Source organism: Dermacentor silvarum, chromosome 1 (genome assembly GCF_013339745.2).
Source record: "Dermacentor silvarum isolate Dsil-2018 chromosome 1, BIME_Dsil_1.4, whole genome shotgun sequence".
Lineage (NCBI taxonomy): Eukaryota > Metazoa > Arthropoda > Arachnida > Ixodida > Ixodidae > Dermacentor > Dermacentor silvarum.
This window is the reverse complement of record NC_051154.1, coordinates 65,923,234-65,937,378: the sequence shown is the minus strand read 5'-3', so window position 1 is coordinate 65,937,378 and position 14,145 is coordinate 65,923,234. Positions and strand designations below refer to the sequence as shown.

The following is a 14,145-nucleotide window of genomic DNA, read 5'->3' as shown; positions in this document are numbered from 1 at the left end:
AGATTTGTATATAACTTATCTAGGGCACCTAGGAGAATTCAAATGTATCGCCTATCGTCCTGATATGCATGCTACAAAGCTTCAAAACAAGCACTTACTTGAACAGCTGAAATTCACTGGCGATGACTAAATCTGATCTACGCAGAAATGAGGTCAGGACATCCAGCTCAATGTTTCCAAAGTCTTCTGTGTTGGCTACAAGCTCAAAATTCCAGGCAATAAAGTTGCTAAATGCTTTGTGCACTGCAGTAGAGCCACAGTTTAGAGTGTACCGGTACCAGGAGACCTAAGAAACAAAGAAGAAAGATTATTATCAACTGCCAGTATATGTCCTCACGGCCCAAAGTTGTAAACATGGTTGCATTAAGCGTAAAAACAAAAGCAGTTTAGCGGAATCACCCTTAGAGCCACAAAACTCTTAAGTTAAGGATGATATACCAGACACTGACAACACAGAAATGGCCAAGAAAAAAAAAAAAAAGACGTCAGCATCATGCTCACATTCAGTACTGCTCAGTGTATAAAAGTCGCTATGTCATGCACAAATGAGTACTTTTGCATCCCACTTCACAAAAACAAGTTCAAGTCGGCTAACTGTCATGCATTATGGACCTTTTCAGAAAGCCACGTGCGCCATTAACAGCAGCCCGCTGAAGAGCCCAGATGAAAGCTTGTCAGCTCCGCTATCATCTGCTACCACCATGTGTTTGCATGGAGGTTGTAATGGGTGTAAGCAACATCAGGCGTTTTCTTGCTGTTTTAGATCAGCAAGTGCTGTGAAAGCAGCCTGAATTTTTCTCATATGTACTCCCTGTCTTTCCCATCTCATTTATCTCTCTCTCTCTCATATGTACAAATATTCGCTCATCGTACGTCAGAGCTGGAAAATGATGTATGTCAACACTTTTTTTATGTTGTTTGTTACTGGGAGTACCGTCGGCAAGGGTCTTATACAGGGACATGCGTTTTCTCTTAAAATCATAGAAAAAAAGATTAATTGCTTACCAGAGCTCCGTTCTTGTTCAAATTTTGCAGAAGGATCATATTTATCGGCCGGGTTCGTTCAATGTAATACTTGTCATCGTTGCTTGCCTAGTTTGTCAAGAAAGAACTGCGAATTTGTGTTCGTCTGCACCTTTCGGATGCATCCCGCAGCAATTATTAGAAGCAAATATCAAAGGCCATTTGCTGCCCTATTGCAGACGGTGGAAGTGACATTAAAGGCACATTTCAGACTTTACTAACTGCGAAGAGTGCAGACGAAAGCAAGTTCATAGTTTTGTTCTTGACAAACCAAGCAACTAATTGTAGCAAGCTTTCAATGTCTAAATAATGTCTAAAACATGGTGGCTATGTCACTTCCGTCATCTGCAATACGGTAGAGCATGGCCTTTGAGATTCGCTTCTATTATTTCTCGGCGGTGCATCTGAGAGGTGCAGACGAAGACAAATTCGCAATTCTGTCTTGACAAACTAGGCAAGTAACAAAACCAAGTGTTACAGTGAATGATCCAGGCTGTAAAATGTGATCTCTGCAAAATTTGAGCAAGAATGGAGCTGCGGTAAGTGCCAAATCTTTTTTCCGCGATTGTATGCGTTCCATAATGGCTTATCTAAGCTCTAAGCTTCACCGCAATACGTACAATTATGTATTTTTGCGAGACTATTTAGCATGTGAAAATAAAAATAATAAGGGCAAACGGAGGCCTCAGAAAAGCACCTGAGATTATGATAAAGCATATGGCACAGGATCTCAGGTACCGTCCATGGACTGGGGCTGCCAGAGCCTGTTGGGAGGTGTTCGCGTACTAGATTGGCGGTCCACAATTCTCACTTTTCGCACAAACACACCTTGTATGCTTCCATACATTACACAACGGTTAGGCGGTGAAGCTATATAAGCCCCCTGCCGCGACATTTCCTTTTTTAAGCTTTGGTGTTGTTGTGGTTGCCTATCGAACATTTTGCCGGGTACACAGCATGTTCACCTGCCACCTTTCTCTTTTTCTGCGGCATGCTTAAGGCAGATTAAATAATCGTAAAATGCTTACTGAAGGTTCCGCAATATGCCCACTAGCAGCTCTCAACCGACAACCATAAAAGATACACCAAACTTGGAAAGAAAATGAAGAATTTGCACTGTGCCTTCACATTCGCAATGACGGCAGCTGCCCAGCACACCCTCTCTGCAAAAGACGCCACCAGGGGAAAAGCATGACGCTGCATGTTTCTGAAAAGGTCCATTGATGAGATATAGAGTACCTGACCTCTCCTTCGAGGTCTTGTGCTATCTACAATGAGATTCTCTTTAATGTTCTCTGCAAACTTATCATAAAAAAAACTCCATGACAATAATTATACTACATTTTCTGAACTACGGATAGCGTTTTGAAATACTAGCAATAGCCTAGAGTAACTCAGGTTATTTTTTTTATTTTCACCATAACTAATTATTTAATTACAATTATTATCCAATTATCCAGCTTTTTAATTATTGGCTTAAGAATGCAAGTGTGATGCACAAAGCTGTAGAGTGGCTTCAAAAACCATTTAATAAATTGTTTCCTACATGATATGTCTCACGTAGTTCTTTTTTCCGCGTACCAAGGAAAGCCCATGAAATACGAAAAAACCATGTGATGGGATGCTTGCACGACGGTTATTGTGCTGCGCTCAAGCATGCAATGGGTGAACAAGCACGGCCGCAGTCTGACTGTAAAAATTAGCTCTCCCTCTCGTTTGGATGAGTTCATCCGACGTAGAAACTTATCAGGTCATTTTTATCCAATGGGCAAATGATTGTAGTAGTAATAACCTTCCATCGTTCTCACGCGCGCAACCCTTTCCTTCCTTGAAATAGAATAAAAAGCTGCTGCCTTCTCTTTTGCAGTGTTGGACGCTTTATCATTTCTGCAGTGCTCGGCCAGTAGCATGCATTTGCGCTGTTATGTGACAAGAGCCGGAGGCCCAGATGCCTACAACTGGCGTAACGCTCTGTCACTTTCCTGTGGCCACAGCCGAGCTGCGGCCGTGCTTGTTCACCCATTGCACACTTGAGTGCAGCACAATAGCAGTTGCACAAGGGCCCCATAACGTGTTCTTTTTTTTAGTATCTCGAGGGCTTTCTTTGGCAGACGGAAAAAGGAACTACGCAAGACACATTGTGTAGAAAACAATTTGTTAAGTGGTTTCTGAAGGTGCTCTACAACAATGAGTATCACACTTCCGGTCTTAAGACATTAATTAATAAGTTGGGTAATAAATGTCATTAGGTATTAGTTATAATATTAGTTATAGCAAAAATACAAAATAGTCTAAGGTACTCTAGGCATTTGCAAACACTATACGTTCAGTTCAATTCATGTCCAAAGTGCCCCTCATTTTTGAAGTCTTAGCTCAAGTTACATGGGTCAACCTGTATACTGCCCGTTGCCGGCCAGATAGAAAACCTTTATTTAAAGATAACGTGGGACAAGTAACACCCATCGTGGTAAGTTTGTTCAATAAAATGCCATGAATTAATAAATGAAATGCTGCACTGCTGTACTTGCAGTGTGCCTTATACTACGGAAGTGCACAACACAAGACAAAAAAATGATGCAGTAATAATTTTAACTGCTGCATGTAACTCTCACCAGTTGGTTGTGGTAGGCAGCAGAAACAATGTGGTGAGCCATGTAGCTGATGCAGAGTCGCATGAGGTCCTTGACATTATACTTGTCGGCTAGGGCCACTAATGGCAGCACACGCAAGTGGTCAACACGCATGCGGCCAGTGTACAGATAGCCAAGGAAGTCACCAAAAACAGTTTCACAAAGGGGCTCCTCCTTCAGCTCAATGTGTGATGTCCTGCTGGAGCTCCACTTGGGGTCCATCAGCATCACCTAGTACAAGGACAGCATGTTGTATACACAGAGATCCTTGGCCAAGCAACTGAAGCTGATGTAGTAGCTACCTGCGGCCCTTGACTAGACACAAATACACCTGTAAGCTAGCAGCTAACGAAAAAAGGCTACTATTGCTCAAGAGCCAGCTGAACATCAGACAGGACATTGGCTGGTGCAGTAAATGATGACCAGCTCACTTTTATGCTGCCGTAGTTTACACGAGAGTTTCACTCTAACACTCTTATGTCACCATAGTTAGCATGACAGTCTCACTTTATTGGCATGTGCACTCTGTATTTCACAATGTTTGTAAAGCCAATACACCTCTTCTACACAACACACTGACCAGATATGAATATCAGTGAACCTTGATGCTACTAGTTTGCATAATCAAAGTTATATTTAATGAGCACATAGCCATACTCAGGTTTAATATATATGTACTAAAACAAACAGGGTTTCTGTGGAGTGCATCTTCACTGCGACCAAAATTAGAAAAATAAGAAAATTAGTGCAAGTAGAACACTGTAGATGGCACAGCAGTTTAGGACACAACAATCTATATGCCAAGCAAAGCACTTTGTGCCACTAGTATTAACAATAGCAAAAAATATCTATTTTTAAATGCCAAGGCAAAAACACAATAAAGAGAAATGATTTTTGGAGCATACATAGCTCACGGAATTTCCATTTAGCATGAAAATTTTCATTGGGCTATGTTCAGAACTTTTATAGTTGTAGCAGCCGAAGTGTAATTAATTTTTGCTCTGCAATTTGTGCTATACAAGCATTCTACAGGATACATATAGGATATTGACAGAGCAAACAGTATTTATAATTATAACCATATTTACACATACATAACAGCATATTCTTATGTGAAATTACGTGCTACTGAAAGACCATGTTACATTTAAACCATACTCCAAGCATATATATTCTTTCTATATATATTCAAATATTCTTTCTTTCCACACACCATAACAGATTGGAACAACATACCTTTTTCACAGTTATAAAATGCTGATTTTTTAGAACATATAAGTTGTTGACATCACTGGCATTAATGTACTGCGAACTTATACCTACACTTATCTGTTTTCTTGGGTTCAGTTATCGTGTGTCTTGTCAGCTGCAGCAACAGCCTTGTAAAATGTTTTTTTTTTTGTGTGTGTGTATCTGCGTGTGTGACACGCTTTTGGCAATTTGGTTGTGTTACAAGTGCGTAAACAACTTTATATATCATTGTGTTGCTATGCTTTATTGCCCTGCACTTGATGCTGCTATTTACTAATATTTATACGGTTCGTGCCTTTTTCCTTTTCATTTTTCTGCTTTTACAATTATTAGTCCTCTTTGTTGCTATGTATATGATCTTGTTATATACAAATATTTGTACGCGTTGCTTGGATATATTTTTATGTACTTTTGCCCCTCCTGCTTGGGCCCTATTTCGGGCCTGCAGTATTCTGTAAAAAAAAAAAAAAAAAAAAAAATAATAATAATAATAATGTGAATTTTTTTCCACCCGATTATGTACTTCAAAATTCAACAAGCTCAACCACCACACAACTGAGCGTTGCGGGAAAGCCAGCCTCTCCATGTCTTGGGATGAATACAAATGCCAATGAGAGGAAGGTGAAGTGAATCAGCGAGGAAGCTAGAGAGACAAAAAAGAGAAAGGGGGCAACAGTGCACTTGGTACAACCAAATCTTTTGATATGCTCAACTGAAAAGGTTTACCCGGGAACGTTATGTTCAACTAGAGCCTTTCTACAGCACTTCCAGAGAGGCACATTGATAGAGGAACTTGTAACAAACACAATAGTAGCACAGTGCCTTCCACTGCATCATTTTCTGAATTCTGGCGACCGAACAACGGTGGTTACATTATTGAGCACAATCAGCCTATTTCCTAGCTCATAACTTGTGTTCGCAGTAAAATCACCTGAAGGCTAGTTTAGAAGAGCTATGAATTGGGCTAGTTGGTGTGCATTCATTTTTCTTGCGCTTCTGAAATCATTTACACAAGGAATGCATACACACACAGAACACACCGATAGAGTAATAACAACCACAAACATGAGAATGCAATCTGAGACTATCTGCTATAACCATAGTTAATGCAGTTGCAATGCTGCGTTGTGTGCTTTAAATACTGTGGCATGATCTGACAATAAACCAGTTGGTAGTTTGCACTCCCCTGTGTCACTTCGTGTCCACTTCATATCCAGTGTTCGTTTCGTCCCTGTTGCATCCTACAGTACTTAGCGCAAGAAAGATGAAGGTTGGTTACCACACAAAATAAATGGGTACTAGAGTAACATTGTCTAAATTGTCTTTTGTGACGATCAGTGACCACTGTCATGTGAAATTCAATTATGAACTAGCTTCCCAGCCACTGGCATACTGTGAAACACTCTGCCACCCTGCTTTGCGTTCATGCACCTGTGGCCATTGGCATAGCAATTATCCCTGCCTTTCCCCTTTCTTCTGTCTCTCTCTCCATACCTTTTTTTGTGTAAAATTATGCTAAGGATTAAATAAAGCATTTACAAAACTATGAACGCTGCATAAAAATGAGCAGACATTCCTGGAGCACCGAGCACTGTGGCATTAATGTGTAGTGCAGCCATGCATCACTGTAATGGATCATGCATCACACTATGCTAAAACACCTCATTTTAGGCAGATATCTGCGACTGCATAATGCATTTCTTCACTCATGTTACAATATTTTCTGATTTGTCAACGTCCATTTCAACATTATAATCATGTAAACACAGTAACTTCACTGTAACGAAGTTTCACTCAATGTATTATTGGAGTGTGTAATACATGAGATTCAATATACAAGTGACAAAGCTGATGGCTGTCTTATGTGTTGAGAGCTAAGGGAGGAGTACTTTGCAAAAAAAATAAATACAATGAACAGATCATGGCAGCAAAGTGGCTCGAAAGGCAAGGCACAACAGTTTAGGTGGAGCACTAATGGTGTTGAATGGTGCACTGCCAACGCCAATGTAGTGTGCGCAACATAAAGAAGAAGGTGGAAGAGGAAAACACGCTATGCATTTGAGTCTTAAGAAAGCCAGTCGCCTCCACTGCAGTCTTTGTGCCACAAGTTCCCTCACCAGCACTAGCATCTCTGCTTTCTCTCTCTCACTCACTCTCTCTCTCACACACACACACACACACACACACACACACACACACACACACACACACACACACACACACACACACACACACACACACACACACACACACACACACACACACACACACACACACACACATTTATTTATGTGAATAAGCTATATGCAGCTCAGCATGTCAACACATCAACGTTGCAATCAAATCTTTGTCCATGAATGCTAATAAAGACTGGAACTCACCTGAAAAACATCGCTGGAAGCACACAGGATCAGCCGGTGTGCAGCATACTGCTTTCCACCAACTTCCAAGGTAATATCACTGAGGAGACGCTCTGCATACAGGCCAGCAATCTTCTCCAAGACCGTTGAAGAGTTGTCAAACTGTTGCTCGTGATCAGTGGTGCACTCATCTCGGTGCGCCATTGTCACCCTGCGTGCCAGTCACGCAGCTCTCCAACGTCCACGGCTATGTGCTGAATGAAAAACATAAGCCAGAGGGATTAGATAAGGCACCTTGCCAAAACTTCCTACTGATGGTTTATTGTTCAGCTGTTGCACTATGTGATGAGACAGAACAAACTGCTCATAAAGTGATTTTCTAAATGTTCAAAGTTCTTCCCTGTACCTTGCCATAGAAAAAGTAACCTCCTGCCAATCATACTATTTTAGAAATAGTGCTCCAAAGATTCCCTTTTTATTTTACTATGTGACAATTTCGACACATTATTAAAAGGAAGTGTAATTTCAATAACATTCATTTATGTGAACAAGGTAGTGAACAAAATTTTCACAAGAAATGCTTCACTGTGCCACATGCAATCACTATTGTGCATTTCCTTCAAGTCAAAGGAACAGAAATATTTTTTTACTAAACAGCTATCTAGGTCAGAAATGTTGGAATGAGAAAGACTCATCGCTACTGCATGCATGATGGCACTTGTTCATCAGACTATATAAAGCAGTCCTATCCCCTCAGGGTAACTTTCTGACCCAAAGTTGATATATTCTTTATCCAGCCCGTCCCAGATTCCTTGCTCTTGTGCTTCTCTTATGCCAAGTTTCTGCTATGGGAAACAGCCGTTAATAAAACGAGCACCACTTTTCCCTATTGCCAGCACTACAACTACATTTGGCCACACTTTTCTTTATCTCTTCCTGCTATGTCATGTATGAACAAAAACCACAATGTGACTTATAATTACACTCAGCTTGTGCTTGGCAGGAAAAATCAAGCTTTCCAAAGCATGTAAAAGCTAAAATCATCTCTAGTAACATGCATGAAAATAATGTGAATGAGCTGAACTAGAATACAATAGGTAAAAAAAGTCAATTCACTGTTGTTGTAGATAGGACCAAATCAACACATTAAAGTACTGTCTTCGTGCAGCATTTTGTGCAATGGATGCACAGGTTCAACAGACATTTTTTTTCTCTTAACTTTCAAGTAATTATACCAAACAATTGCCAACATTCATACTCAAAAAATTATGCAGAAACTCTACTGGAGTTGTCTAAGTATGCATAAGCATTGTGCCACTTGCTCATCTCCCCGTATATGACGCAACATATGTTGTTTACTGCAATTGAGGAAGCAGTAGATGGTTCATTAAATGTATGCTTTATTGACCTTGTAATGTGTTTTGGCTCTTGATCCAACCTGTATAAACCCTTATCAACCCTTATCGGTTGTTATCAACCTGATCGGACTGCATCCAACCCTTATATACCTTTATTGGGTGTTATCAACCTTATCAGACTTGATCCAACCCTTATCAACCCTTATCAGTTGTTATCAACCTTAGCGGAATCGCTCTGACCATTATAAGTCTTTATCCCTCTTTAGCACCTTATCCATCTGCATCCAATCATTATCAACTGCGATCAGACCCATATAACCCCTCATCACTCCTTATGAACTCATTGACTGCTTACCTGTCACACGCAACACGGTACAACACATCCATATGGATAAGATATATTCGCCTTCTGCAAACGTGGGTGTTAAGCCCACTGGGTAAGACACTCTGTTTCTGAGCATCCCGCGTGATGCGTCAACGACGGTTTCCCTCAGTGAGTCGACATAGAAATGCTTACGCATTTAAAATAGAATGTAACCAAAACGCTCATGCTGAAATGAAGCTGATAGGAATGTGGCAGTATACTATATGCATAATTGAGGAATTATAGACAGTGACAGGTCAAGAATACAGGAGAGGTTCTCCCACAAAACCATGCCATGCATGCTCTTTGCACTTGATGAAATGGTTTTACGGATAGCAAAGGCACAAAGAGGAGGTGCCCCAGTGCTCAGCAACAAATGCCACCATGCACCACATGTATAGCCAGTCAAGATCAGCAGGTGTGGAAATGAAGTAACATATGTGCAGTAATGCTGTGGACCTTGAAAAAGTGATTAAAAAAGGGACTCTAATCCTGCCTTGCATTTAAAGAGCTTGCTCACTGTATTCCTGAGAGTGTGAACATATGCTTACTGCAGCATTTAGCTGCAGCAAGCACTTAGCTTCTGAGAAAAGAACAGGACAAGATGCCAAATCAAATGTAACTGTTCATTTTGATTACTGATGCTCAATAAAAAGATATTTTAGACAGGAAATGCAGTAACTTTTGAAGTAAGACTGAGTTGACCAGGTGGGACCAGATGTGTTGTTTTTTACCTTTCAGGAAAAAGCAGGATAAGATGGAAAATTTGACAGTTCATCTATATCTTAAAGATTTCATTCAAGCTTCAGCTTCCTAAGGCCCCTTCACCTCACCATGTCCCCATTTCTTTTTTTTTTTTTGTTTTTTGCTCTCACATATAATAACAAGAAATCCGCTTAAATTATTCTTTCTTGAACATTTTAACCCTTTGACAGCCAGATTTTCTTCTGAGCTGCTCCTCCCCCAGTGGCATTTACTTCTTTTTATTGCGCATTGGTTCAGCAGTCATATTATGCTACAAAGAAGCTGGTTCCTCATCACTGCTTTTGTCTGAATCAGAATTCACCAATACTTCATAAATTTTCTGATTCGTCAAAGCTTGGATGGATCTGCCATGCTAATTTGCCATGGCTGCCCTGCCGCTGTGCTCCAGCTAGTGTCAGAAGTTTACCGTATTTACTCTAACCCAGGTTGGTGTTGATTCTAAGCCAACTCTTCCGATTCGGAAGGTCAGGAAATCCTTGAATGCAAGCCGACCAAGATAATGGTAAATGACAACAGCCACAAAAAGAATATTACATTTATTACCAATGTTAAGCGCCAGCCATGTACTTGCTCCAGCTCGCGATAGGCAGCCCTGTATTGACACTGCCTGCTCAGTGCCATTGTGTGAGCATCTCAGCGAAACCGAACTTAAAAAGAAAAAAAAAAAGAATTGTGCACACACTGCATGCACTCAAGGCAGTCAAAACAGTCAAAACAGTGCACTGTCACAGTGAGCTGTAGTACTGCGAGGCTGGGCGGCAGATAGTATTGGCTGGAGTACTGTCTATTAGAACTAGCATTAGTCAACATGCCATTTTTCCAATTCAGACAGCTCCTAAAGAAATCCTAAAATCTAAGCCGACCTAGGAGTTTCGTAACTAATGTTTAAAGAAATTAGCTATCGGCCTAGATTACAATAAATATGGTACTCTTCAAGTTCTATGCATCTAGCTGACTACTCCATGGATGGCACAATGGGTCTTCAATATTTTTTATTTATGAGTCGCTTCAGGAGAAGCACGAAATCAGTATATATTCAAGAGTAGCAGGGAGTGTTTAAGAGTGGGTCTCTGAGCTATATCAGGAGTGGCAGTGTAAGAGTTAATCAATTTTATGCACTACACTCAAATTTATGCCACACATTTAAACATCTGTGGATATTAACAACAGAAAAGCCAAAGAAAATTTTCAGGAAATTAGACATACTATGGATGAAATGACATACAACTCTACCAATACTAGAGTACCAATACCAATAAGTAGCCAGAGTTATCTATTCTAATTCAAGAATGTACGAGGTCAAACAATTTCACAGGCCAAATATATTGTACAATATTATTATATATGTAATAAATTAGTCTAGTAAGTGCATAATTTTTTTAATGTTTTTTTTTTCCCCCATGATTCTGTAGCTGAGTGTGGTGGGCACTAGGAAATAAAAGATGAATATGCAAACATGTACCTTGTGACATATTGTTACGCGAAGGACGAGTCAGTAAGACGAGCAACTATTTACAGGTTGTATTTACAACAGCGGTTGCAGCGCTGACCGGTTAGATTCACCGCATGAGCCCAGCTCGTTCCTCTTCTTTTCTCGAGTGATGGCGCCCACGCGCCTCGTTCAAACAATAAAATACCACACGCGTGTAGCATAATCCCCCGGTGGCAGAAGCAACGTCCCGGAGCGTCTAAATGTCATCACTAGGAGGGTGATACTGCTTCTGTCGTGTAATGTGCACGATATCGCTGGACTGGGAAGCAGATGGGGCGTCAGGGGCGATCTCGTAGGTAACAGAGTCACGGCACGAAGCACTCGGTAGGGGCCTACGTAACGAGACAGCAGTTTTTCTGACAGGCCGACCTGACGCGACGGAGACCATAGAAGCACCAAAGAACCAGGCGGGAAGTGCACGTCTCGGTGTCGCCAGTCGTACAAACGCCTTTGACTCTCTTGGGAGTTCAGAAGGCGGTCACGGGCAATTTCCCTTGCTTGTGGGCAACGCGGACAACGGCATCAAGTGCGTATTCACTGGTGGGTGCCACGTGAACAGGGAGGGTTGTGTCGAGGGGCAGTGCTGGTTCTCGGCCGAACAGAAGAAAAAATGGGGAATAACCAGCTGTGTCGTGACGCGAGGAATTATAGGCAAAGGTGACAAACGGTAGAGCGAGGTCCTAGTCAGTGTTGTCTGAAGAGACATACTTCGCGAGCATGTCTGTGAGAATGTGATTAACCCATATATGCCCGAACTTGGGGAAATTAAGGAAAGTGATTTATTTTCCCGTAATAATTGCTTCTGGGACCTCAGAAAGCAGAATCATACCTTTTATTCAAAAAAAATTTTTTTTGAACTGTGCTTTTATACCCGTCCTACATATAGGACACCGCTGTTTGACCAACTGCAAACAAAAAACTTCTGCATATATTACAATGATATTGTTTTCAGAGCATATTCAATTACTCAGGAATAACTGACAAAAATTTCAACCATCAATAATCATTTTAATTTATATTTCATTTGCATCATTTGCATTTTCTTCCGCGACATGGCGTTCATCGAAGCTCACGCGGAAATACAATTTTGCGACTGAAAGCACGTAGCGAGGAGTACTCCCATGCTAACCAAGACTTGCACGCGAGAAGGGCAGGGCCTCAGAAACACCCACGTGGGGGTGCTAGCTTTTTTACAAAAAAAATGTTTCGAGTTATTTCAAAAATTTTCAGCATCCTACATATAGGTCATGAGGGCAACTGGTCAGCACGGTGAACAGGACTGGAACTTGGCGGCCAGCAATTGCTACGCGAGCAGTGCACATACCACTGATGGCAACAGTGGCGCCATTGGCGACGCGTACGACTCGAGTGATGGGAATATATGGGTTAAGACGCTCCGTGAGGCCATTTGTTTGCGGATGGTATGACGTGGATAGCTTGTGCCTCGTGGCACAGGACTGCAGGATGTCCACGATAACTTTTGACAGGGATGTCCGGCCACGGTCTGTGAGAAGTTCTCGCAGTGCTCCATGTAATAAAATCACGTCGCGTAGAAGAAAATCGGCAACATCTCTGGCGCAGCTTGTAGGGAGCGCTCGGGTGATGGCGTAGCGCATGGCGTAATCTGTGGCCACAGCGATCCACCTGTTCCCAGAGGTAGAAAGAGGAAAAGGACCAAGTAAATCTAAACCAACCTGAAAGAATGGCTCCACGGGAATGTCGATTGGTTGAAGGTACCCAGCAGGGAGCGTCGATGGTGTCTTGCGTCGCTAGCATTTCTCACACGCAGCTACGTATCTTCGAACGGAGCGAGCAAGCCCTGGCCAAAAGAAGCATCAGCAGATCCGGTTGTAGGTACGTGACACACCGAGGTGACCGGCAGTGGGGAGGTCGTGAAGTTTGTGGAGAACAGCCGAGCGAAGGTGTTTAGGGATCCCAAGGAGTAATGCTGGGCCGTCGGGGTGAACGTTGTGGCGGCAGAGTACACCATCTTGAAGTGTGAATAAGCGAAGGGAACTGTCGGCAAGTGGAGATTCCAGGCGGTCAATGATGATACGCAAGGACGGGTCACGGCGCTGCTCGTCGGCGACATGGACCAGTGGAAAAACAGAGAGAACGCAGGCGTCGGTGTCAGGCTCAGACGTAGAGGTCGGGTCTTCGACTGGGTAGCGAGAGAGGCAATCTGCGTCCCAACTTGTACGTCACTGTGTAGGGATATTCTTGTAGTCGGAGGGCCCAACGTCCGAGCCGGCCAGTAGGATCCTTGAGCGACGAAAGCCAACACAGCGCATGATGGTCCGTGATTACTGAGAAGGGCTTGCCACATAAATATGGGCGGAACTTTGAAACAGCCCAGACGAGAGCAAGACATTCGCGCTCGGTAATCGAATAGTTGTGCTCTGCAGTTGTCAGGAGCCGGCTAGCGTAGGCTATAACGCAGTCGCGTCCGTGTTGTGCTAAGACAGCGCCGATCCCATAACCACTGGCATCGGTTCGGACCTCTGTAGGTGCGAATGGGTCAAAGTGGGCCAAGATCGGTGGATTGGTCAGAATCATGATATGGCGTGAAAATGCGGCAGCCTGAGGGGAACCCCACGTAAAAGGCACGTCTTTCTTCAGAAGTTCAGTGAGTGGTCGAGCGATTGCTGCGAAATCTTTCACGAACTGTCTGAAATAACAACAGAGCCCCACAAAACTCCGGACGTCTTTGACAGACTGAGGTACAGGAAAAGCCGTTACTGCTCGAACCTTCTCCGGTTCGGGTTGTACTCCGGAAGCATCGACGAGATGGCCGAGCACTGTAATCTTTTGGCGCCTGAAGTGGCACTTCGATGAGTTTAATTGAAGCCCAGCCTTGCGGAAGACGTCAAGGATAGCTGCGACGTGCTCAAGGTGCGTCTCA

At 42.5% G+C, this 14,145-nt stretch overlaps 2 protein-coding genes across 2 annotated transcripts in view; both read right to left on the bottom strand.

Moving 5' to 3' along the window:
* Positions 1 to 14,145, bottom strand: part of LOC119443965 (paraplegin-like) — a 389,278-nt gene that overhangs the window by 110,273 nt on the left and 264,860 nt on the right.
* Positions 1 to 14,145, bottom strand: part of LOC119464710 (BTB/POZ domain-containing protein 17) — a 45,506-nt gene that overhangs the window by 22,502 nt on the left and 8,859 nt on the right. Inside the window, exons 2-4 of the mRNA XM_037725688.2 lie at positions 7,286 to 7,518; positions 3,636 to 3,884; positions 99 to 286 (exon numbers count right to left, since the gene is read on the bottom strand). Of these exons, the coding sequence (XP_037581616.1) occupies positions 99 to 286; positions 3,636 to 3,884; positions 7,286 to 7,468 (620 nt within the window). The 5' untranslated portion in view covers positions 7,469 to 7,518. The remainder of the gene's footprint in view (positions 1 to 98; positions 287 to 3,635; positions 3,885 to 7,285; positions 7,519 to 14,145) is intronic.